This window comes from Delphinapterus leucas, unplaced genomic scaffold, assembly GCF_059928025.1.
Source record: "Delphinapterus leucas isolate spDelLeu-1000000601 "Yukka" unplaced genomic scaffold, BTC_Dleu_Yukka2 spDelLeu_asBTCV2_sq25, whole genome shotgun sequence".
Classification (NCBI taxonomy): domain Eukaryota; kingdom Metazoa; phylum Chordata; class Mammalia; order Artiodactyla; family Monodontidae; genus Delphinapterus; species Delphinapterus leucas.
The window spans coordinates 15,993,038-16,018,041 of NW_028322234.1; the positions used below are offsets into that span (position 1 = coordinate 15,993,038).

The following is a 25,004-nucleotide window of genomic DNA, read 5'->3' on the forward strand; positions in this document are numbered from 1 at the left end:
TCATGCCACCCTGGAGTGGTGGGTATCATGTGAGAGACTGGAGTTCCAGAAGGCTCAGGGCAGAGCCAGCCCTCCAACGCACGCCTTCCGCCTCCAGGCTCGTGCACTCGGTGTGGTGTAGGGTGTCATCCTGGGTGGTCGTCCCCCACTGTCACTGTCCAGGAACAGCTGTGGTCCTCTTGACCGCCTGCTCCCAGGGGCTGCGATGTGGCCTCACACTTGCTGGGACGCTTCCCCAGCCAAGCGGGAGGGGCGGGATTTGTGGCCGGATTCTGAGGGCTGGGCCTTGTCTCCACAGCACCCTGACTGCCCTGGCCAGTCTTTGAAAATGAGGAAGCAACCCAGGGAGATGCAGGGCAGCCTCCAGAGCAAGGTGGTTTAAGACTTTGGGGACCCAGTTACCCCTCCTGTATGGCTTGGTCTCACACACTACGCTACACTACACTACACTACACTACACTGCCTGGCCCTGGGAAAGGCGGGTCACCTCCTGGGGTGTTAGTTGCTCCATTTATAAGGTGGAGATAACTGCCCAGAGGCTGCAGCTGGGCCAGATGGGTGCTGGAGGTCCCCAATGGCTCTATCTCTTCCTTTTGGGGGCTCCATCCCTTCCTCAAGGTTGACAGAAGGGCTGACAAGGCCGCAGGTCCAAGGAACAATGCAGTCTCTGCTGCGTTTCATAGAAACATTAAAAGATGCACATTCTGTGGTCCCTTCTCCCCTCCAGCAGTCCTACCTCCCCCCACAAGCCAGAAGTGCTTCAATTTGAAGCCTGCTTTCCACACCTGTCCCAGCACCCAGCAGGGCCCACTTCCTCCCCCAGACTCTGCCAGATGACCTGGGGAACTGGTTAACCATGAATGGAAGCAGGGAACACTTCTTGTTAAGTGCTTCTGCTTTCTTGTGGAAGAACTCGGCATCTTAATGGGAATCCCAGGACCAACCATCATCAGAGTCGAGCCCGGGCTAACGCTCTGGGCGGGGGGGTTGGTCCCCAGAGGAAGTGCCCACCCCTCCACAGCGCACCGGGAGGGCACTCAGGCCTGTGGCTTCTGGCCAGACAGGCTGCGAGGGGAAACACTGGCCAGCCTGGGCCCTTGTGGCCGACACTCAGCTGAGCTCCACGTGGAGGTCGGGCCAGGCAGGGAGTGAGTTCTTTGTCACCCCATCTCCAAGGACTGCTGGGTCACCTCGGGGTGAGGGAGGCATTTTCCTCAAATAGGGCTGAGGCAACAGGAAAGGCACCGCACAGCCACCCGTGTCTGCCCAGCCCCTCACTCCTCCTCCAGCTTTGGGTCCTTCTGAGCTGCCACTCCTCTGTGAGGCCAGGAGAGGACCCCCCAAAAGTAAGGGGCCTGGGTGCTTGGTCAGATGCACTGGGCTGGGTGATGGCGGAAAGCAAGACACATGGGGTCCCTGCGCTCGGAGATGAGCGCGGGCGCGTGGGAAGCTAACGGGGGGTCAGGCCAGGCCTCAGCCTCCAGCCCCTGCAGGAGGAGGGGAGCAGTCCCGGGATTGCAGGAGCCTGGAGAGGGCACAGACCCTGACACACAGAGGGTTCTGGACCCAGCTCTCGGGGGCTGCCGTGGGCAGGAGGCCCAGCAAGGCCGAGGAGGGGAGAGCAGCCAGGAGGGGTCCTGGGGAGAAGTGAGGAGAGTCTGAGCCAGGGCAGGGCAGGCCTGGTTTACACGCAGGGGCCCTCGTGACGGATCCGGGGTGCTTAAAGCCAGTTTGAGGCCCCATCGGGAAAGCAGTGTCACAGCAGTGGGAGATCTGGCAACTTGGTCATCAGCCTGGGGCTGAAGGGGCAGCTCTCTGGGTGTCTGCCCTGGGTGAACCTCTGGCTGCTGGTACCGGGACCCACAAAGCCTGCAGATGCAGAGGTCGGGGCTTTGAGATGGGGCTGAGGCTACACCTCAATCCATCTCGGGACTGCCGTCCCCCAGCTCGTCACTGCCTTGACAGTCACTGAGCGACTGTCCCCACGTGCCATTGCTGCCTTCCCTAGTCCATTCTTTCCGACGACGGGTTCCTGCTTTGCTCCCACTGCCCGTGCCGTGTCCTGACCAGACTCTCAGATTAAGCCAGACGTGACTTTGAGGGGATTTTTCTCATGTAACGGTTTCCCCCCTCATCTTAGCAGCATGTGCCACGCAGGGGAGCAGCCACTGGGACTCACATGGCGTTCAGCTTGCTGCCCACCAAGCCAGCCCTGGGAAGGTTTGGGCAGGGAGGCGGGAGGGGCACCACGGGGCGGGGGCAGAGAACCAGGGGGGTTCAGACTGCAAGAGGCTAGCTCAGACCAGGCCCCCTGGCCTGTCTCCTCTCCACAGAGACAGCCAAACGCTTCCCCCGCCACCACCTGGGGGACCCTGCAGCTGGCTTGTGCCTGCAGCCTCGGGGACCTGAGGGGTTCTGCTTCTGAGCCAGTATCTCAGCCGCTGGCCTCAGGCCAGAGGTGCCGTCCCTCCTGCTGAGAGAACACCTTGGGCTTCAAAGCCACCGTCTTTGTGCTGCCACAACTAGGTTCCAGATACACCCCGACACACTGCTGTGTGGAGGGGCGTCTGTGGGTCTGTGTTTGCCCCTTGGGGCCAGACCTGGTGGTCATGGTGCCCGACTGGGGGTTTTCACGGGAAAAGTAACTTCAGAAGCCTTTTCCTGCTTGATCATTTCCACTGCTCCCGTTCACAGAGCTGCTTTTAAAAAACCGCGTAGCTTTGATCCCTAGGAGGAGAGGAAGTGTGTGCCCGGAGGCATGAAGGGTACCAGCAAACCGGGAAAATTCCAGAATTCCGGGTATGCTGAAGGAAGTTCTGACTTGTCAGGACACTTCCCTCTGCGGAGCTTGACAAAGCGGGTGGTGACTTATTCTCCATCAGCTCACAGATATTTACTAAAGACCCGCCACAGATGAAAGCTCTCCTGCTGCCAGAGCCCTCAGGCTTCCTGCTGGCCCGCCTCCTTGGGCTGAGGAGTTGGGTATGAATAGTGTTTCTGTGGCCTCTGCTTCAGTGGCACCTCTCCCTCATCCCTTAGGGCGGTGGCCCGGCCCCACACCTCGTGGCCTTTACTCTCAGAGCCACGTGGGATCCAAGCTGCCTGGAGTCCAAGTGCCGCCCCCGTCGGCAAGCATTTCGTACTCACAAGGGCCCAGGCTCTGGAAATCATCCCGACACGGGGGCCACTGGAGGTTTCTGGGCAGGGACGGACAGGAGGCTTCAGCGTGGCAGTGCACCGTGCACGTTACCTCCCCAGAAGCACCCTTGGCTCGCCTTTCCAGAAAGGGCGTCAGTTAACCAAAGAGTGCACCCTCTGGTGTGTCTGCCAGCAGCTCTGAGTCAGGGGCCCAGGGCCCAAGCAGAGAAAGGAGACTCGAGAAAGCCAGCAGCTTCGTGTGTCGGCCGGGTAGCAGGCCAGCCTGGGCTCTGCCCATGTCGTGGGCTCTCCAAGTCATGAGACAGAAGGCCATAAAGGAAACTAGAAGGGGCTGCTCTGAGGTGTTTGGCAAGCGGCTCCCAAGTGTTGGGAGGCCAGCAGGAAGGGGAGTAGCAATTGGAAGGGATGTAGAGGCGAATGAGTCCATCCCTGTGTCGCTCCCTCCCGTCCCTGTGCCGTCCTCCCCGTTCAGGAATTTCTTAGCCCTGCCCGGGAGTCATTGCAGTTGCCTCCCGGGACCTCCCATGTCTGGGCATTCTGCACGTAGGCAGTCTGCCTCCTCCCCACAGCCTCGGAGGCCCCGTGCCCTTCTGGCAGATCCTGCATTGCGGGGAGCGGTGAGGGACGGACCGACCAGTCCAACAGCTCTGGGCGCAGCTCCCAGCTTCTCCACTTTCAGCTCGCAGCCTTGCTGTTCCACCTCTTACCCCGGGGGTTTCCTCATCTGTAGAATGGGTGTGCAGGTCCCTGCATTGTCATCGCAGAGGGGTGACAATCAATGGCAGGATGTATGCAAAGCGCCCGCACAGTGCCTGGCACGTGGAGGATCAGGAATGGCAGCCCCTGTGTCCCCGAGCCTGGGTCTCACCCAGAACACCATATGCCTGCCTGGCCAGGCTCTGCCTGCTGGAACCCTGCCCTTTGAGGTCCAGCTTGGACAGCACTGGCCCCCGCAGCTCACCCAGCCAGGAGCATGTTTGGCGTGTTTAAACCTCCCTTGCAGCTCTTATCACTGTGTCTCTGTTCTGCCTGATGTTCTTATCTCCCTCGCCAGAGGGGTGCTCCTCAAAGCCAGCACAGCCTCTCCCCTGGCGGCAGGTAGCGGGCCTGCCCACTCCCTCGCGACGGTGGTCGCTAACTGGAGCCTGAAGTGCTCACACCTGACAGCCTTGGGTCACAGCGCCTCAGCCACAGGGCATTCACTGGCCCAGACCCGAGGATGGCCGGAACGGGACCGCATAGCAGGGCGGCTGGGCCTGGACCCCAAGGCTCTTTCACCCCCATCGCTTTTTCTTTTCTTTTTAAATTTTATTTACTTTTATAAATTTATTTATTTGTTAATTTTTGGCTGCATTGGGTCTTCACTGCTGCGCGCGGGCTTTCTCTAGTTGCGGCGAGCGGGGGCTACTCTTCGTTGTGGTGCGCGGGCTTCTCGTTGCGGTGGCTTCTCTTGTTGCAGGGCATGGGCTCTAGGCACGTGGCCTCAGTAGTTGTGGCACGTGGGCTCAGTAGTTGTGGCTCGCGGGCTCTAGAGCACAGGCTCAGTAGTTGTGGTGCACGGGCTTAGTTGCTCCGTGGCATGTGGGATCTTCCCAGACCAGGTCTCGAACCTGTGTCCCCTGCGTTGGCAGGCGGGTTCTTAACCCCTGTGCACCACCAGGGAAGTCCTTCCATGCCTTTTAGTCCAACTCTCCAGCCAGTGCCCGAGAGCAGCTGCCCCCAACGCGTGCCCCCTCTGCCTGGCACTGGGCTCCTCACCGCTGAGGAGGGAGGGAGAGGCGGGGGCTGCTCTGTTGTAGCGCGGGGTGGGGGCAGGGAGAAGTTAGCCAGGCGGAGGGCAGGAGGGGAGTTGGGGGAGTCGGGAGAGGATGGGGACCTCCGCTGTTAACCTGGAGCGTGGCAAGCGGCCCCACAGAGCATATTGGCTGGACGAGGCGCAAGGGTGCTGAGCAGGATGTGCAGAGCATCCATCCTGCATTGCGAGGCCCTGAGCATCCCTGCTCTTCTCTCTCCCGGCTCCTCTGTGCCAGCCTCCTCCTGCTGCTCTTTTTACTTAAACTCTTAATTCATCAAAGCGGATCGTCTGCCCCGGTCACCGAGCCTGCAGATCGGCTGTTTATTTTCCATATCATATTGATCAGGTTTCCCCGCTGAGATGACTCAATTACAAGGCCTCCCGTTGGTGCAGGATTCGAGCTTCCGCTGCCCCCAAGGGGCCACTGCAGCGTGCCTGCCTGGTCTAGGGCAGCCGTTCGTCCCCACGTCCCTCCCTGGGGGAAAGAAGGTTCTCCTGCCTTCCTGTTCTCTGATCGGCTCCTGGAGCGGCTGTCCTGCCGGCTCTTGGCATACAATGTCTTGTGTTTTCGGATTGTTCCACTGCGCGTTCTTTGTTTCTCTCCTGCGTGTCAGATTCCTCACTCCTCTCCAAACATGGCCAAGGCTAGAAGGCTGAAGAACGCCAGTCCTTGAGAGAACAGCCCCTTCTCCGAGTGGTCTTTATTATAAGTGCCCACGGGTGCCTTGCATGGGTGGAGGTCGTGTAGGTGCTCAGGGATGAAGCCCCATCTCCGTTCCAAGTTCGCTCACTTCCCAGGTGCCTGGGGCAGGTGTCCTCAGATCACACGGCTCCACTGCTCCTCTGTGTGAGAGCCTGAAGTGGGTGCCCTCTGCCTGTCGCAGTCACTTGGGGGTCGTGTCATCGTAAATCTGACCATTCAGAGTCCAGGTGGGAGCTGGGCTGGGGCCGTCGCTGGCGGAGCAGTCCGAATGGGTCAGCACACGGGGAAGCGAACAGGTTGGGGGTCCTTCCACTTTCTGGCTGGTAGTAACCACCTCTGTAGTCTAAGCTGCAGTTTGAACTTAGGGGGACCTGGAGCTGGAGCCCTGGAGGCGCCTGCAGGCTGAATTGCAAGCAGGGCACACTCCTCTCAGAGGTTAGAAATAATATAAGGGCAGTAACATAGGTCAGACCAAACATACGGTGGGGGGTTGGCTCATGCAGTTTCCCGGAGAGGTACCGCCAGAGGGACAGGCTGCAGAGGGAGCCTCCTGCGGGGCAGAGGTGTGCACTCCCTGGTGGGTCGTGCGCAGGCCAGCAATACCTCGATAGAGCCGCCATCACAGAGGATGGACAGATACAGGAAGGCCTGCGCTCAGAGGGTCACAGAGCAGCAGTCACTCAGCAGTCCCACCTGGTGGCTGGTCTCAGAACCACCCGTGGACCTTTTTACCAGACAGCTGCCCGGCCTCCTCAGAAAGGACCCTGTTCTGGGCCTTCATGGGACTCACAGTCCCTGAGTGCCCTGCCAGGGCGGAAGTGAAGCCAGGCGTGCAGGTGGGGAGCCAGGCTGAGATCTGAGAGGCCCGTGTGACAGGCAACAGCAAGTTCATCTCCGAAGGCCGCTGCCAGCTCTGGCCGAGCGCAGCCTCTCCACAGCGACTCCTCAGCCCTGGCTGTCACCTGGCGGGGGTGGCTGGGGCCGTGGCTTGGCCTGGGCCCCACGTTCCCCCAGGGAGGCACCCACGTGGGTTTCACAGTGGCAGCCAGTGCAGGCCCACTGCTGGTGACTCAGGCTCCCACCCAGCTGGGCAGGCCCAGGAGGCCATGATTTCCACACCGCCGTGGTCACGGCCCTGCTGGAGAGGGGTCAGTGCTCACCCACCCCCTCTGCTGCCTCCCCCACCCCGGGGGGGTGCCTTGGCTGACGGGGCCAGCCCCTCTGCACTGCGGGCCGGAGTGGGGGGTGGGGGGCAGCAGCTGCAGAGAGAAGAGTGGGCTTCAGCCCGCAGGGCCCCTGCCAGGGCTGCGCCTCAGTTTCCTCTCCCGCAGCCGGGGAACACCGTCAGTTGTGGGGAGTGCTGGATGCAGACGCTACACGTGAAGGTGTTACTTCCATGGCGGTGCTGCTGCTCTTGCCGGGCCCGAAAAGGTGTGTGCGGGGTCCCCGAGCAGGACCGAGCGGCAGAGTCCTGGCCTCCCACACAGACGGGGCACTCCCCGCCCTCCGGCCTCCTCCTGGGGCCTCCCCAGGCCCCTCCTCTGGAGCACAGCCCAGTGCTCAGCACAGCCTCCCTTTGCTGATGCTCTTGCTGTGGTTGGCATGTGGCTTGCTTTTTCCCACTTTTCCCTTTTGGCCTTTTGTCATCCTTTCGTCCACTTGTGCCAGTTCTGGACTGTGGGCCTTGGAGAGAAGGGACATGGGGCAAATCAGCCTGAGGGACTGGAGCTTGGAGCTCCCAGGTGGGGGTAGGGCGAGGAGACTGGTAGGGACCCAGATGTTCCCAGCACAGCCCCCCAGGTGCCAGAGCAAGGAGGCCCCGCATCGGAGCTGTCAGAGGGCTCCCAGGGAAGATGGGGAGGTGACACTCCTGGAGGGCCTGGAAGAGGCTGTGGGGTCTGCCTGTGCCCTCTCCCCTCAGAGAAAGGACGTAGTCCCCGCCAGCAGGGGCTGGTCCCTGGGGGCGCCCGTGTCCCCTGTACTGAGCAGGCCCTCGGCCCGGAAAGTGTGGTTTTTGAGCCCTAGCACTGCAGCTACCCTTTCAGTTCACCAGAAGTGTCTTGTCTCACATCAGACACCTAACTCATTTCCCTCTGGCAACCACTGAATTTGAGAACGTCCTGTTTTACCATAATCAAAAGAAGTGAAACTGCCCCATGAAATAAAGTAGAACACCCCAGAAACACCTAGGAGAGACCAGGGTCTTTCCTTATAAAGTCAAAAACGGGAGGGCAGCCCCTGCCTGCCCTTGGAGGTCCCCCAGAGACTGGTGCATGGTGGAGGGGCCCTCAGCCAGCCCTGCTTCCTTTCTGTGCCCCATCCCCTCCTGGGCTCCCGGGGTGCAGCTGCCATGAATTGCAGGGGCATGCAGCTCCCCCCAGACTCCCCTTCACCCCAGGCAGGGAGAGGCAGGGATAAAGGCCTATAGGCTAGGTCTGCCCTACAGTTCTGTGGTTCCCCTGGAGAACCAAGATGCGTGGGGAAAGTAACAGCAGTCATCGGTGTGGGCAGCATGGTTGTCGCAGGAGTACCCCGGAGCGCACACTTGCACACAGCAGCCCACGGCAGCCTGGCCACAGCTTGGTGAGTGCACACCTGTCACCCCATTTTACAGAGGTGGAAACTGAGGCCCAGTGAAGCTGATAGCCCAAGACCACACAGGTTAGGGTTAGGGTTAGGGTGTCTTCGGGAGCCCCGGGAGCGGTCCTGACAAGTGGGCAAAGACTGCTGCTGGCCACCAGGAAATTGTGTGTTTGTGTGTGTTCACACCCGTGCACGCAAGAAGTGACTTCTGGGCACCACAGTTGGCCCGTGTGGGGCAGGTCTTCCCTCCCACTCGGCGCTTGTCCCGTGGCAGTCCTCATGTTCATTTGGCCTCAGGATCTGCTCGCCTCTCAGATGTGCCCCTGGGGCGTGCAGACCCTTGGTCCCCGAGAGTCCTTCGCAGAGAGGCAGGAGTTCAGTGGGAAAGGGAGGCCACAGTTCCCTGAGCGAAGGGGCTTCCGTGAGCCTCGGTGTCTCGCTGAACCACAGCAGCCCCGTCCGGGTGTGGGCCCCGCAGCCCTGTGAGGGGGCCTGGACAGTCTGCACAACCCCGCAGGGGTGGGGGACCCTCTTGGGGGCTGCGGAGCTGCCAGCGCAGCCTGACCGGGTGGGCGCAGCCAGGGTAGGCTTCCGGCAGTAGGACCCCCCGGCCCTGGGTTTGCAGGAGTGTGTGGGTTTGGAGCAGGAGCTCGTTTGGCTCCCCGTTTTGCCATTGGCTGCCATGTTCAGCATCCCTGGGAAGCCATCGTGGATGCCTGAGCCCTCGCCCTCCTCCCCTGAGGCTCACACTCTCTTCCCTCCTTTCGTTCCCCAGCTGGTCAGTGAGAAGGTCGGAGGGGCTGAAGGGACCAAGCTGGACGATGACTTCAAAGAGATGGAGAAGGTAACAGGAGAGGGGTGCCTGTCTAACGCTGGCAGTGCTACCAGCCCCCATAGGCCCCGGCCCTGGCACCTGGGGGGAGGCGAGGCTTTTACCGGAAGGGTCTAGGCGGGTCGCAGGCCTCCCCCCAGCCCAGAGCAGGGAGTGGTGGGGGCAGAGCACAGCCAACAGCAAGGAGGCAGGGAGGCGAGGCGGCTCCCAGAAGCAGCGGGCAGTTCTTGCGTGGTCTCTGAGGCGGTTGGGGAACTGGGACCAGGGCAAGGGCTGTCCAGGTGCTCCTGGTTTGGCCTCAGGCGCCCTGATGGTTTCAAAACCCTACACGTGGACTCCCTTTACAGAAGGTGGATGTTACCAGCAAGGCCGTGACAGAAGTGTTGGCCAGAACCATCGAGTATCTGCAGCCCAACCCAGGTAGGGCACCAGCCAGCTGCAAGGGGTCTGACCCCAGCTCCTCGGGTCTCTTGTCAGTCCAGAATCTTTTGGTTACTGGAGCATGAAGAAGCAGTGCGTGGGCCCACAGAACTGAAATGCCCAGGGGCAGGCAGGTTCAGGCATGGCTGGATCCAGGCATCCAAAGGATGTCTTCAGGGTCATGCGTTTCCTTTCTGCTTTATCTGTCAGCTCTCGCTTTTCACGGCAACCCTAGCCTTAAATTATCCTTAGAGCTAATGGTCCCAGCAGAAAAGGGCATCTTTTCCCCCCAGTCAACTCTTTGGACCAATTTGAATCAGGTGCCAGGCCCCAGCCACAAGCCTGTCTTTGGAGCATGAGGTGGGGTCTCCGAGGCTGAGAGGGAGGCAGGGACTTTTCCTGGAGAAAAATCGAAATGTTGGTTCCTGTAGTGAAAGGCAGAGGATGCAGGACAGGCAGCAAAAGCAGCTGTGTCCACCTGAGGCCTTCGCTGAGGACAGACTGGAGCTGGCAGAGGTGCAGGCACGCCCCTCACCTCCCGCCCCCGGTAGAGGTCTGCACTGGGGGCACCTGTACCTGTCCACACCTCTACCTGCCTACCCCGCTTCTCTGGGGGTCTCGAGGAGCTGGCCCCCTCTCCTGCCCACTGCCAGTACTCCTGCACGAGGACCAGAGCAGCGGGGGGACGTCTCTTCAGGAGGTTCTTCTCACGCTCTGGTTCCTCAGGCCGAGGGAGCACTTCAGAAATAAACAAGCACCCGGGCAGAGGGGGGCAGCTGGCAGTCTGGTGGCTCCTTGAGAGACCACACCCACCCGGCCCCGCCCTCTTCTAGCCTCTCGGGCCAAGCTGACGATGCTCAACACGGTGTCCAAGATCCGAGGGCAGGTGAAGAACCCTGGCTACCCGCAGTCGGAGGGCCTGCTGGGCGAGTGCATGATCCGCCATGGGAAGGAGCTGGGCGGCGAGTCCAACTTCGGTGAGGCTGTGGGGAGGCTGGAGGCGGGGGCGGGCCTGAGAGCTTGGGGCCAGAGTCTCTGTGCTGCCAGCAGGCTGGCAGTTCCCCGTAGCTCGAGGATCTTCTCCAGGGTGGCTGGTCCCCTGGACGAGGGCTGCCTACAGCATCACGGCCATGCGAAAGCCACCCTCCCGGCCCACGGTGGACCTGGGTGCCTTCCAAGAGGTGGGAGGGCGGCTCGTGAACACCTGTCACCACCGGCCCCCGTGGCTCCGGGTCAGACTTAAGGGTCCCTTGTTTCGTTCTCTGTTCTGGTGTCCAGGTCCTTGGCCGTGGGGTGTGCCTCGGCCGCGCAGGCCAAGGCCTCCTGTGACGGCTTCCTCCGCCACCCCATCCTCTCCCCAGGCGACGCCCTGCTGGATGCCGGGGAGTCCATGAAGCGCCTGGCTGAGGTGAAGGACTCCCTGGACATAGAGGTGAAGCAGAACTTCATCGATCCCCTCCAGAACCTGTGCGACAAGGACCTGAAGGAGATCCAGGTATGCGGGGCCGCTCCAGGCCCACCCTCGCTCCTCCCCCCTCCCCCCACACATACAGCCCAGGCCAGGTTTCCCAGCGGGAAGGGCTGCAGGGCATCAGGTGGCCCTCCCCGAGGTCCCAGGCACGTGGTGTGACCCTCGTCCCGGCCCCCAGCACCACCTGAAGAAGCTGGAGGGCCGCCGCCTGGACTTTGACTACAAGAAGAAGCGGCAGGGCAAGATCCCCGATGAGGAGCTGCGCCAGGCCATGGAGAAGTTTGAGGAGTCCAAGGAGGTGGCCGAGACCAGCATGCACAACCTTCTGGAGACTGACGTATGTGTGTGGGCCCTGCCCCTCCCCGCGTGCACCCACCACACCGGCCTGCCGGGGACCACCCTGGGGGAGCCCCTGAGACAGGAGCCCAGCGGCAGTGCCCACTTCCCAGGGCCAGTGGGCAGCCTGTTCAGGGTGTGAAGGGAAGGAAGGGGGAACAGGAGGCCCACAGGAAGCCACTGGCCCACTGAGGCTTTGGGGTCTCCTCAGGCCCTTCACCCTCCTCCGGCTGCAGCTCAAGGGTCAGGCGGGGGCTGGGCCCACGTCTGGAACAACCTGGGAAGGCTTCCTGCAGGAGGCAGCCAGAGATGGGGGCCAGAAGGAGGGCAGCTCTTCAGCCCTGGCTGGTCCCTTGCAGATCGAGCAGGTGAGCCAGCTCTCCGCCCTGGTGGATGCCCAACTGGACTACCACCGGCAGGCCGTGCAGATCCTGGATGAGCTGGCTGACAAGCTCAAGCGAAGGTGGGCCTGGCCCCCCGGCCTTCCCCGCGGTAGCCCTGGCCCACCCTGCTGGCTGGGAGGCCCGGTGGCTGGGTGCTGCGGCTGCTGGGGCAGCCCTGGGGGACCCGTGGGACGCCCCCGCCCCTGGACAACCCAGCCCCACTGTGACATGTTCCTTCCAGAGCAGCAGGGTTACTTCCTTTTCAGAAAGAATCCCCAGGCTGCATGAGTCGGGGCGGGGGTCCCAGGAGGGAGCAGGACCTCATCACGCTCATCCTGGTCCCCAGAGGAGAGGCTTGGGATGTCCTGTGGGGAGAGGGTTTGGCCAACCCTGCCCCTGGGGAGCCCCTTCCTCTCTTTCCCTGTCTCCAAGGGCCATCTTGCAGTCAGCAGCATCCAGGGCCTAAGAAGGGAAGCCCCGGTGGGCGGTGGTTCCCTGGTGAGGGGTGGGTATCTGTTGGGCACCAGCTCCCCAGCCACCACTGCCGAGGAGGCTTCTGGGTGCAGTAGGACCAGGCCTGTAGGCAGCCTTGGAGATATGCCTGGGGGCCCCCCTCTCGCCACCTCCCACGTGCATCCCGAGGCAGCAGCATAAATAGCTGGGGTTGGAGGCCTTGTTCCCTGACCTCAACACGCGAGGGCTCAAGAGGTGCCCTGCAGCCGCTCACAGGCGTCCTTCCCCATGCAGGATGCGCGAAGCCTCTTCGCGCCCCAAGCGGGAGTATAAGCCCAAGCCCCGGGAACCCTTGGACCTCGGAGAGCCTGAGCAGTCCAACGGGGGCTTCCCCTGTGCCACGGCCCCCAAGATCACAGGTAATGGAGGAGAGGGCACCACTCTGCCCCAGGCCCCTTCGGGGGAGCCCCCAGCCCGCCACCCATCCAACCGCAGGGCCAGTTCTCTGCACGAGGAGCCCCAAGGATGGGCACCAGGCCCCACGCCAGCATTCTCAGCCCACCTCTGTTCTTTGTTTGCAAGCAGCTTCGTCATCTTTCCGATCTTCCGACAAGCCCACCCGGACCCCCAGCAGCAGGAGCATGCGTGAGTGTCCCCAAGGGGCCCAGGCCCTGCCCCGTGCCCCTGCCTCGGTTTATGATGCCGCCTGCTAATCTGTGCCCCAAGGGTCCTTCTCCACCCCTTCTCTGGTAGAAGTGGAGCTGGGCTTCCCTCTGTTCCAAGTGGTACCCTAAGAGCTGTGTGCTTCTGGTCACTATCACCCTGATGCCACTGGGTGTCCCCAGCTCCTCCCAGGAGCGTTTTGGTGATGACTCACAGAGCCCTTTTCCCTCCCCTTGTCACTTGGCTCCTTCTGATAGCGGTGGGGGCCACAGGGGAGGGAGCGGCTCTCCTTGGGGGAAAGCAAGGAGCAGTGAGTGGGCAGGACAAGGGGGTGGGGGGGAGGGGAGGGGAGAGGAGGCGACATCCCCCTGCGCACCCACAGGGGCAGGTGACAGCCTGGACCTCCCCCTGCCCCCAGCACCCCTGGACCAGCCGAGCTGCAAGGCCCTGTACGACTTTGAGCCTGAGAACGACGGGGAGTTGGGCTTCCATGAGGGCGACATCATCACGCTGACCAATCAGATCGACGAGAACTGGTATGAGGGCATGCTCCACGGCCAGTCTGGCTTCTTCCCCCTCAGCTACGTGGAGGTGCTGGTGCCGCTGCCCCAGTGACCGCGTCTCCATGGTGTGTCGGCCCACCGCCCCTCCATCCAGATCTCTGCATTCCACGGGCCCCGCAGCTGGGCAGTGCTCACAGCCTGCGGGGCAGCCCGCTCTGGGCCTGATCCAGCCCCAGGGCAGCGGGGCCCCTGTTTACACTAGTGCTCACCCCCGGTGGTGGGGGCTCCCTTCCCCACTCCACGTGGCCGTCTTGGGGGCTGGGCAGTGTTCCTCCTTCCTGCTGCTCACAACTCTGCCCCCCCAGCTCCGCCCGCCCCGCCCCAGGAGGTTCACACTAAGGTGCTCTTAGAAACACTAACTCCTCCCACCCTTCCAGGGACTGGTAACTCAAGGTGGGCCCCCCTTCTCTCTCTCCTCTCTTCTCTCTCTCTCACTCACACACACACACACACACACACACACGCACACGCACACGCACACGCATCCTCTCCCACCTCCATCCAGCCCCGCCCGGAGACCTGCCCTTAACAGGATAGGACTGAACATCGGTGTGATGGGGTGGTCTGGGTGAGACCCCTGTTTGAGACTCGCCACCCTGCTTTTAAATTCCCCCCGGACACTACCAGCCCCCTCCAGAGCTCCCTAGGCCCCTGAGTGCCTACAGATGCCACCTTCCTGGAAGGGTTTCACCCCTTTCTTCTGGCTGGGGACTTGGGGAAAGACGAGCCTGGGCTTCTCAGGAGCCAGGGCCCCTAAAGACAGGCCATCTCCCCCCTGCAGGGCACTAAGCCCCAAACACCCGTGCCCACCACCGCATCCCAGGCCAAGCACATGGAGCATCTCTGGCACAAGCTGCCAGTGTGCGCGTGCGTGTACACACACACACACACACACACACACACGGGAGCCCAGCTGCCAGTGTGCGCGTGCGTGTATACACACACACACACACACACACACACACACACACACACACACACACACACACACACACACACACACACACACACACACACACACACGGGAGCCCAGCCTCCACTATGTGGAAGGTCAAGCACAAAGGCTTTGTTAAGTGAATGTTCCCAGACCCCTGGCTGCTGGGACCCCTGGGGGAGTCACGGGCACCACCCTGGTGAGCCAGCCACCATACCCTCTTTGGACAGTGGCTCAGGCCATCTCCTCCAGACCAAGGTAGGCAGCTGCCCAGACCAGCAGGGCCCCAGCCCTGCACCCACTTCCCCTCTTGCCTAATCCAAAACTTGGCTCAACAGGGGACCCCGGGCCTGGTTCACATTCCCCTCCTCTGGTGACCCGGTAAAGCCCCCAAGGACACCAGGCCCTCCCTGCTCCTCCAAGAGGCCCCCGGTCACCAGTACCTGGAGGAGAGACAGACATCCCAGCCTAGGGCAGATCAAAATGTAATCCTGATTTTTTAAAAAAAAGTATTAAATGTCTCTTTCTACAGCCTCTTGCCTGGTTGTGGTGCAGGGCGGGGCCTCCCGAAGGGGTCTCCAGCCAGGGTGGGGCCCACATGAGCACCAGCCCACAGAGAGCCTGGGAGGGACGGCTGTCATCCGCCCAGTCGCCAGCACGGCCCCTCCCCATAGCCACGGCTGCATGAACAGCAACCCCTCCTGAATCCGTGAGACACATGCCTAGGCTGTTTCTCCTTTATTATCTGAGGCCCTGCCGTCACACACCTCAGTCACACAGGAACAAAGCAGCACAAAGGCCCTGGGCCCACTCCCCTCACGCAGAGCCTCGGGGAGCCACATCTGACCAAAGGCTTCCCTGGTCCTTGGAGGCTGGTGCTCTCAGCTCCCCTGCCTGAGGACGCTGTAAACCTGCTCCAGCACGTGGCACAGGCCCTGATCCTTGGGCGTCCTGCTGGCCAGGGAGATCTGAAATAAGGAGGCCTGGTGCCTCAGGGCTGCAGCCTGCCAGGGGGCTCTCCTAACCCAAGCACACAGCCACGTCCCTGAAGCCACACCTCGAGGCCTGGGGACATCGTCCTTTGGGGGTGAGGTTCCTCCACACTTTCCAAATCCTGCTCTTACACGCGCCCCCCTCGTGTGCTGAGGCCACCCCACCCACCTAGCACCAGTCTGGGAGGTAACCAGTGGCAGCTTTAAGCCCTGGTCACTGTTAAGTGTGAACAAAACAAGCAAACGTGTGAAGCTATTTCTCTGCAAAGCGGAGTGGGTAGTGTCTTCTGAGAACGACTCTAAGGCAGGACATGCGGAGCCCCTGCCGACACGTCCCGTTTACCAGCGGTAGGGCCAGCAGGCTAGACAAACCCACTCCCAGCACCAGCCGCTCTGCTCGGTTCAGCTTTGCTGCTGCTTAAGATTCAGAACCCCTCCTGCACCTCCATGGGCGCCCCGGGAGAGGCAGGGCCCAGAGCAGCGTCTCCAGCTGGGACGTCCCAGGGGTGATGAGGTCTACGGGGCTTTTGCATTTTCATCTGCATGTCGATGGTGATGTCCACCAGCGTCACCACCCCCATGTGATAAAACACGACTTTTCTTTGGTAGCATTCGTTTCTGACTGAAGTATTTTTGTATAGGCCCAGGTAAGAACTCACTTCTCTTCAAGCTGCCCACGGATATATTCAGTGGGGGGGGGGGGGTCCCCGGGGCTCCCAGAGATCTTTATAAAAGGAGGGGTTTGCACAGGACTCAGCATGAGTCTTACCTTGAGCTTGTCGAGGTAGGTGTGCTCCTGGTTCCAAGGCTCCTGGAACCTGACGAGGTCAGGGGCGCCCTTGTAGAACTCCACCAGCAGCATCTAAGGAACGGTGGGGCAGGTGAGCCCCAGCGACCGTGCTTCCCGGGCCAGGCACTCAGGATACATTAGCGAGTGGGACAGACACTGCTACCACCACTCAGGGGGCTCTAGTCGAATGCAGTGTGGCACGTAGACGTTACCCAGGTCCTGAAGAAATTAGGGGCTTGGCAGGAGGGCCCCCTGGAGGGGCAGACAACTTCTGCAGAAGCAGCAGGCACACTGAATGTGATTCTTTATACCTGCCCCGGTCCTGACATGGCTCCACGGTTTAGCCTTAGCCAGAGCAGTAACATCAGTGAAGTCACAGGTGTGACGAACTAGCTCCGTTTGTTTACGTGCCTGCTCATTATTTGTCCAAGTAACACCTGAGGTTCTCACGTGTCCCACTTGGAGAATCCCTGGCAGCTGCGGAGGCCCAAGGCGGGAGCGTCCCTAGCATGTTCCAGAACAGCCAGGAGGGCGAGGGGGGAGAGGTAGGAGGGGCTGAGGCAAGGATCTGGGACTTGACCCTAAGAGCCCGTGATTTTCAGGAGCGGAAGAGGAGCCTGACTGGGCCCTGATGTGGCCCATTCAGCCAGCGCTTCCCAAGTCCTACGGTGTCATGTCCATCCAGCTGGGCGCCCTCATCTCCCACCTGCTCCTCCCAGGGCACTCACCCCACCCCCACCCACCTCACGCGGCAGTGAACTCACCATCTCATGAAGGACGTCATTAGTCAGGAAGCCATCCTGGACGTAGGCCATTTCCACGTCCATGGGGATGCCATAGTCACTGGGCCTTTGCTGGCAGAGACACATGGCAGTCACCACTAGCTACCCCCAACCCGGCCCCCCTCCAAGATGGCAGAGCACAGCAGGAAGTGCCCAGGGCTGGGAGTCAGAGAATTGATACTGCAGGCCTGGCTCCGCACTCGGATCAGATCCAGAGCCGCGCGAGACCTTAAAGGAACCCAGCAATGCGACTAGGGAGGCAGGGAGGCAGGGTGGCACCCCACCCCACCACACACACAGGAGTGGCCATGGCTCCGGAATTCCTTTCTAAAGCTGATTTCTGACCCCGAGATGGACTTGGGGAATGAAACCAGACAGGGCTCAGGAAGGAGGCTACCTTGGTGCAAAAGCAGCATGCTACAGGTAGAGCACCCACCTTTTCAACAGTCCTCACACCCATGGCCTCAGAGCAATGATTATGTTCCCATTTCACAGATGAGAGCAGGCCCCAGCTCCCCAGATGAGCCCGGAACCAGAGTACTGGCTTCCTGCTGCTAACAAGGCCTCCTGACCCCTCCCACACCCACACAGGGCCCCGCCCACGCCTCCCAGCCCCAGGCCTCCCCCCAGCAGCCCCGCCTACCTCAGGGGGCGGCATCACCCAGAAGGGCGAGATCTTGGACTCTGGGCCCGGGTTACCAGAGTAGTAAGGGGCTGGGGGAGGAGAGAGAGAGAAGGGCCTGGGCATGGAGGCACGATGGCCCGCTGGGGCCCCACGCCCGCCCCTTCACGGGACTCACAGCAGAGCAGGGCGAGGCAGGGCTGGAAGCCATTGCTGGAGCCCTGCAGCCGCAGCTGGTAGTCCATCTGTGCGTCGATGTCCTGCAGCGACGGCAGGGCCGGGCTGTACGGGTGGCTATGGTACCAGCCCACCAGGGACAGGCCCCGCAGGAGCAGGCTCTGGTAAATCTGGGGGCAGAGACGCACGGGGCCGGGGGCTCTAGCAGCCCTAGTGCGCTCACGTACCTGGCACCCATCCAGCCCCAAGCGGCCAGCATTTAATGAGCACCTGCTGTGTACCAGGCCTGAGGGCACAGCAGTGACGCAGACACACCCTGCTCCACCCTCAGCGAGTCCAGTGTGTGTGGGGGGGGACAGTCAACAAATAAGTTAAAAAGTTGCTGCTATATTCCCTGGCGGTCCAGTGGTTAGGACTCCACGCTTTCACTGCCCGGGGCCTGGTGTTCAATCCCTGGTCGGGGAACTAAGATCCCGCAAGCCGAGTGGTGCGACCCCCCCCCAAAAAACAAAGATGCTCCTCACATAAATCTAAGGTAAAAGGTTATTTTGCTCACTGCTGTATCCTCAGCTCAAGGAACAATTCCCGGCACATAGTAGACGCTCAATCAATAGTTAAATCAAGAGATAGGGTAAAGAGAAAGGAAGAAGTGGGCGTAGAAACACGTGCGCGCCGAATCCCCACGCATTCTGTGCCCTGTGACAAGGTGAGTGTGGAGCGCAGGCGCGTACTAAGCACCCTATGAAAACATTAAGGACGGCAGCTAATACTTATCGGGCCTTTACCAGGTGCCAGACAGGCTCAGAGGGGAAGGGGCCGGCGGCGGCGTCTGTACAGAAGGAAGTATGACGGTGGGGGTCACAGGTGAGGGGACCGGAGGTCACACACACCCATTTGCACCCTTGCTGAGTGGCGACACGGTGCTAGGCGCCAAGACGCGGTAGCCAGGACAGCTGTGTCCGCGCCAGCCCTCCCCAGAACGCCGAGTTGCCGTGCGCCCCCTCACCTCCTCTTCCATGGCGGCCGCGGTATCCGCGTCCCCCAGCCGGCTCCGACAGGGGAAGGCTCTCAGCACCGTGAGCACTGCGCAGAGGCGGGAGAAGGCGTGGACATCGACCCCAGCCCCAAACACCCCCCTGCCCACAGGCCCCAAATACCCACTCTGACTGTTGATGTCCCAGCGGCCGCCCAGGTACCCCACGACCTGGCTGCGGGTCAGGTGGCTGTGGAAGTCCTGGGGAGGGGAGGGACATTGGAAGACCCGCTCAGACTGCGCACCGCCGCCCCAAGGCCGTCCTGAGGGCCAGGGCCCTTGCGTTGTGACGAGGTCAGCCCACCCACCTCCTTCTTCATTCAGACATTGATTGAGTGCTTACTGTTCACCGGTAGTGAACAGAGCAGACAAGGTCTCTGCTCTCATGGAGCCGACCTTCCAGGGATCCTCTGGTGGGGGTGGGGTGGGGGAACACCCCCTGCCCAGGCCTGAGAGCCCCTGGCCCCTAAGGGGCAAGGTAGGAGCTGGGCACACACCAGCAGGAACAGCACGTTGCTAGAGATGGCCACGTTGAACGGCTGGAACTTGTTGATAGCTGCGAAGGATGTTACTTCCACCAGGGTGTGCGGGTTCCTGAAGGAGCCAGGAGGGTTCCACAGCCTCAGGAACCCCCAGGCCCTTCCCTCACCCCCACGCTGGCTCCCCAGCTGCCCACAGCCAGCTCGGACCTGAGGCCTTGTCTCCACCCTACCCCTGCCTTTGTTCCCCATACGCCGGCAAGAGCTCACACCGATGGGGGTGAGGGTCCCGGCAGGCATGGGGTATATCTGACCTGGCAGAGTCTCGACTACCCAGCATGCAGTAGCGCACAGGCACCCGGATCTTGTTTTCCACCCTTTTCCCTGGGGGCGTGGCCTCTGCGGGGTTGGGGGGTAAGAGAAAAAAAAAAAGGCAGCGTCAGTTCCTTCCCCAGCCAGAAACTGGAAAATGAAGACCAGGCAGCCGGAGAAAGAAAAAGACAAAAAACAAAAAAAAACACTCCAGGGGCAGCCTTAAAAATCAGGCAAGTGGACTGGGAAGTCAGGCGGCAGGTTAACAAATCAGGCAGAAGAGATTTAAAAACTCAGATGAAGGGCTCAGGAAGTCAGGTGAGGACCAGTCAACGGGTCAAAGAAATCAGGCGGCAGGGCTAGAAATCAGGCAACAGGGCAAAGAAATCCTATGGGGGAGCAAGGAAATCAGGCGGCATGGTGAAGAAATCCGGCAGCAGATAAAGAAACTGGGCAGTGGGACCAAGAAATGTAGTATTAGAGCTTAAAGAAGTCAGGCAGTGAGAGCGAAATTAGGCAACGGGGGCTGGGAAGTCAGCCAGGCATCTTGGGGGCTCTAAGGAAAAGAAAGGCCAGACTTGCCCCCAGCCTCCTCCCCCACCTGAGTTCTGTCGGCCTCCTGCCCTTCCTCCTCCCCTCCTCCCCCCACCTCTCACCAGGGTGGACAGGCTCCGAGGGGCCCTTCACCGGTGGTCTCCGACTCTTGTCCTCTGCTGAGGCTCCTGTCAGAACCTCCTCCTCCTCTTCCTCCATCATTAGCTCCTCCTCCTCTCCTTCGCTGGCCGGGCTCTGGCGGGGTCGGGGTTGGGGGGACAGCGACGGGACTTTCAGCTGGCTGCTCCCTACCCTCCCGGCAAGTTCCACAGAGACCTCTGGCTGGCCTGAGCCTTCGGTTCCTGTCGTTGCCCCAGGTGCCCACTAGAGGGAGGGAGTGAGCAGAAACAATCTAGGCTGTGGACTAGCCTCCCAAGTTCGAATCTCGCCTCTGCCTATTACAAACAGACTTCGGGCTCTAGTCGCCTCATCTGTAAAACGGCACAATGACCTCCAGCCCCACAGGGGTGGCGTAAGGGTGAAAGAGAATGCGTGCAAAGCATTTAGCATATGCCCTGTAGCTCCATGCATCCAGCAAGCAAGCCAGCACTTTGCATGGATTATTTTACCAGATTCTCTCAATAACCTCTCCCCCTGCTCTCTCCTCAAGAAACTTTGCCGAGGTGACCTCTCTGTGTCCAAACACAATGGTCACATCTCAGTCTCTGTCCCCCTGCCCCCCTCTCGGCAGCCTCTGCCCGGGTCAGTTCCTCTCCTCCCAGAAACTCCTCAGGGAACCCCCCACTCACCTGGCTTCCCTCCCACCTCTCCTGGACCCCATTATTCTCCCCCATCTCACTCGCTGGCCCAGGGCTGGGTCCTCGGGCCTCTTTCCTTCCCCACCCACATCCCTCCTGGGTGGCCTCCAACCCCATCTACCCCCTGAACAACTGCCCACAGTCTTGACTCCAGCCTGGGGCTCTCCTGAGCTCCTGACTTGGGGTCCAGCTGCTCCTTGACATCTCCTCGTGGGGGGTTCACACTCAACATGGCCACCCTGCCCCAACCATCCCCCCAAACCTGCTCCTCCCCACATCTCTAATGAGGGCAATCCTGTCTACCCACTTGCTCAGAACAAAACATCTCCTAACACCAACATCAGATCCATCAGCACATCCCATCAGATCCACTTTCAGAATTAACCAGAACTTGCCCACTTCCTCCCCCCTCAATGGCTGTCCTGGTCCACCCCATCATCAGCCACCTGGATCTGCACAATCACCTGCACCCCGATTCCCCGGCTCCTACTCTCACGCCCTGGCCCCAGTCTGTCCTCCCTACACCCTACAGCAGCCACCAGAGGGCGGCCGTGAGCACCTGAGTCAGGTCCCGCCCCCTCCTCTGCCCACAGCCTTCCAGGGCTCCCACCTCCCTCAGGGTAAAAGCCCAAGTCCACCCCGCAGCCCATGAGGTCCTGCACGACTTGCCCCTGTCCTCCCCCCGCCGGCCCTGGTCCTCACCTCCTCCCTCTCTGCCCTTTGCTCACTCTGCTCCAGACACACTGGAGCCTCACTGTTCCTCAAAAACACCAGCCACAGTCTAGCCTCAGGGCCTTTGCATGTGCTGTTTTCCAGAAAGCCTTATGGCTCCCTCCCTCCCCTCCTTCAGTTCACTGATCAAATGTCACCTTCTCAATGAGGCCTTCCCTGACCACCCTAACCCTCCCACCACTCCCATCCCCTGCCCCTGCTTACTTCCGCCAACGTACAGTAAGGTGGACTTATTTGTTTCTCTCTCCATGAAGGCAGAGATTTTTTCTCATTTTGGTCTCTGTTTTATCTCCAGCACCTAGAAGAGGGCCTGGCACACAGGTGGCATTTACTAAATACTTGCTGAATGAATAGCCCTATGGCATGCTGTGAAAGTTCGTTTTAAAAGTCAACTTGGCTAGGATATAGTACCCAGTTATTTAATCAAACACTAGTCGAGGTGTTGCTTTGAAGGCATTGGGTAGATGTGGTTCACATCTACAATAAGTTGACTTTCAATAAAGAAGATTACCCTTGATAATGTCCGTAGGCCTCATCCAATCAGTTTAAAGGCCTTAAGAGCAAAAACTAAGGTTTCCTGGAAAACAAGGAATTCTACCTCAAGACTGCAGCATCAACTCTTGCCTGAGTTTCCAGCCTGCCAGTGGCCCTAAAGATTTGCCAACCAGGTGTGTGTGTGTAATACACCTGGGTACTGTTATCATCTCTATTTTACATATGAAAAAGACTAGGAACCCAGAGAGGGTCCTTGGCCAAGTTCAACCCAGCTGGTGAACATTCAAAGAATATCTATTACTATCATGGCATTCAAGACCCTCCCAGATCTGGTCCCTGCTGATGTCTCCAGCCCCTTCAGCTACCAAGGCATCTGAATGTCCAGCTGCATCAGCTAATAATGGTTCCCTAAGCAGCATGTGTTGCTTCATGCCTACAAGGCTTTGCATATGCCATCCCTTCCTCTGGAAAACTCTTCCATTCACCTTTCTCTGACCAACTCCTGTTCATCCTTCAAGGCCCCAGCTCCAACATCCTCTCTCTGGGTACTCCTTATCCAACAGTGAGTCAGGGAGGCTGAAGGACGCACCTCATCGGCGGCAGCTGCAGGTATATGGAGCTGGTTTCGTCGGAGCCAGGCAGCCTTGTACTTGTCCAGTTTCTGGCCCTTGTACTTGACAGAGGCCCAGCCACAGCCAGACTTCTTGGCTGGGTTCACCAGCTTCTTGCAATGGGTGGCCCAGGCGCTGGGTGAGTTGAACACCTGGCCCGTTTCCTGCCACACAATCCTCCCATCGGGCTGCAGGTCTCCCACGAACTTCTTCCCCTGCAGTGACAGTGGGCTGGCTGGGCCCAAGAGCTGGTACCCATCAAGACCCCTCCTCTGGGAAGTCCTCCCTGACCCCATGCTGCTTCCCAGGGTTTGGTAACCACTTCCTGCTTCCTTCCAGGAAGGCTTCCAGCTTAGGTACCATCCCAATCAGACTGGATTGGAACTGTCCAGTTATATGACTGTCCCCCCTCCCTTCACTGGACTGTGAGCCCCAAAGGGCAGGAACAGGGTCTGTCTTGATCTCTGCTGTGTCCCTAACACCCAACACAGCCTGGCACACAGCAGGTGTTCAATTCACAAATTGCTCCCACTCACAAAGAGCACAACAACAACAGTAACAATAATAGTAATAATAGCAAACACTTATAAAAAGCACTTACTGTGTAGCAGGCATACTGCTGAGCACTTTATTCATTGAATCCTCACGCAACCCCATGGGAGGAAAGAAAATCCCATTCTACAGATGGGAAAACTGGTATACGGAGAGGTTGAATAAGATCACACAGTCAGGAAGGCACTAGTGTCCTCTCTGAGCCTAAGTTTCTTAGACTGTGTGTCTAAGGTCACACAGTCAGGAAGGCACTAGTGTTCTCTCTGCGTGGAGTGTTTGGTAAACAATGTTCTCCCGCCCAGAAGGGCTCGTGCTGGGTCAGGATGCTCCGTACCTCAGTTTCCCCTCCCCACACCGGGGCTCGGCCTGCGGCAAGAAAGCACACTGGACTCCGGTTTCCCCTTTTGCACCAGCTAGGATGGGATGCGGCTAGGGGGTGCTCACCAGATAGTAGATGGACAGCACCCCGGCGCCGGGCTCCAAGAGCGCGTCTTTGAGGAGCACCCGCAGCGTGACCGCGCGCCTGGTGAGCGCGCCCCCCGGCCCGCCGCAGCTCCCTGGCCCGGCCCCGCCGCCACCGCCGCCGCCTCCGCTGCGCGCGCCACCCGATGCCCCCGGCCGCTCAGAGTCCTCGGCCTCCGCCTCGTCCTCGTCCGGCGCCTCCTCGCCCGCGCCGCCCGCGGGGGACAGCGGCTCTGGAGCTGCGGGCAGCAACAGGCTGCAGCGGGGCCTCGCACCCCGAGCTGGTCCAGCCAACCCACCCAGCGCCTTGCCGGCCCCCCACCAGGCCCGCCGTACCTGCCATGGCCGCTCAGCCACACGCCCAGCGCGCCTCTGGTGCTTTCTTCCCGGCACGTGACGCGGCTCTGCCCCGAGCGGGAAGCGCCCCAGCCATTGGCCGCCGCCGGTGGGCGGGTCAGCAGGAGCGAGCGGGGAAAGTCAGGCCTCCGGCTTGCACACGCTGGAGAAAGAGGCGGCGGCTCAATCCTCCGGGGCCATTCGGAAAACTGAGGCCTGAGGCCACCTTCCATGGGAGGGGGGCTGGTAGCCGAGAGTTCAGGGTACCATTGGGGAAACTAAGGCCGGGGACTTACGGTTTCGGAGAACCAATGACTCCACCCGAGGCCATAGCCTACAGGATTGAGGCCTGGGGCTGGGGGACAAGGGTGGCTCAGCCCACTAGGACGACCGAGGAAATTGAGGTCCGCGGCCACTCCTATTGAGGGACACACAGGCCTCGGCTGTTGGGACCGAGGAGACACTGAGGCCCGGGAGAATGAGCCACACTGCCCTGGGGCTACGGGATGGAATGGGGAAGCAGCCCCGAGCCGCGACTGTAGATCGCCCAAGCCGGGCGGCAGTCTCTAAAGGGTTAACTTCCACCCTTCCCGGCGGCCCTCGACTGATTCCATGATTGGATCACAGCAGAGCCAGCCAACCAATTAAAACTGGGTCATTTCATCTTCAGCCAATAGACGGTAGAGGCTGGATTCCTTCCAGCCATTCAGTGTTAAACTGCTCCTCCTCTAGCAGTCAGCAGGAGACTCCGGCCTCACGCATCCAATCAGTTGTAGGGTCTTGTCCTCAGCTAGCCAATCAGCTCGCGGGTCAAAGCTGGCTCGTGGCCTCCACCCCCCACCCAACACTAGCGCTTCGTGCATGTGGGCTGAGCCCAGCTAGTGCGCCGCACAGCTGCAGCCCTTTCTTTTCTCGGTGGCCTCTGTCCCGGGACCTCCGCTCCGAGGCGCAGGGCCACCTCCCAGCGCTGGGACTCACCAGC

The 25,004-nt window shown here is 60.6% G+C and overlaps 2 protein-coding genes across 7 annotated transcripts in view; one reads left to right on the top strand and one right to left on the bottom strand.

Moving 5' to 3' along the window:
- Nucleotides 1-13,716, top strand: part of SH3GL1 (SH3 domain containing GRB2 like 1, endophilin A2) — a 31,213-nt gene extending 17,497 nt beyond the window's left edge. Inside the window, exons 2-12 of one of the 6 annotated variants that reach the window (XM_089905623.1) lie at nt 6,989-7,088; nt 8,104-8,240; nt 9,016-9,084; nt 9,420-9,492; nt 10,326-10,469; nt 10,854-10,987; nt 11,142-11,300; nt 11,659-11,762; nt 12,430-12,554; nt 12,721-12,780; nt 13,181-13,716. In XM_089905623.1, coding sequence (XP_089761749.1) covers nt 6,989-7,088; nt 8,104-8,240; nt 9,016-9,084; nt 9,420-9,492; nt 10,326-10,469; nt 10,854-10,987; nt 11,142-11,300; nt 11,659-11,762; nt 12,430-12,554; nt 12,721-12,780; nt 13,181-13,413 — 1,338 coding nt within the window. In that variant the 3' untranslated portion in view covers nt 13,414-13,716. Of the gene's footprint in view, nt 1-5,043; nt 7,089-8,103; nt 8,241-9,015; nt 9,085-9,419; nt 9,493-10,325; nt 10,470-10,853; nt 10,988-11,141; nt 11,301-11,658; nt 11,763-12,429; nt 12,555-12,720; nt 12,781-13,180 lie in introns of those variants that run through there. The other 5 variants (XM_022557685.3, XM_089905625.1, XM_089905624.1 and 2 more) reach the window with 5 other exon arrangements.
- A 584-nt stretch (nt 13,717-14,300) lies between these two features.
- Nucleotides 14,301-24,584, bottom strand: MPND (MPN domain containing). Its single transcript, XM_089905635.1, is given in 14 exon segments — nt 14,301-15,263; nt 16,057-16,149; nt 16,842-16,931; nt 17,503-17,573; nt 17,660-17,828; nt 18,665-18,741; nt 18,820-18,892; nt 19,189-19,285; nt 19,485-19,569; nt 20,139-20,271; nt 22,651-22,887; nt 23,669-23,942; nt 24,023-24,050; nt 24,053-24,584. Coding segments are annotated over 14 exon segments (1,581 nt in total). The 5' UTR covers nt 24,120-24,584; the 3' UTR covers nt 14,301-15,176.
- Nucleotides 24,585-25,004: the final 420 nt, after the last annotated feature.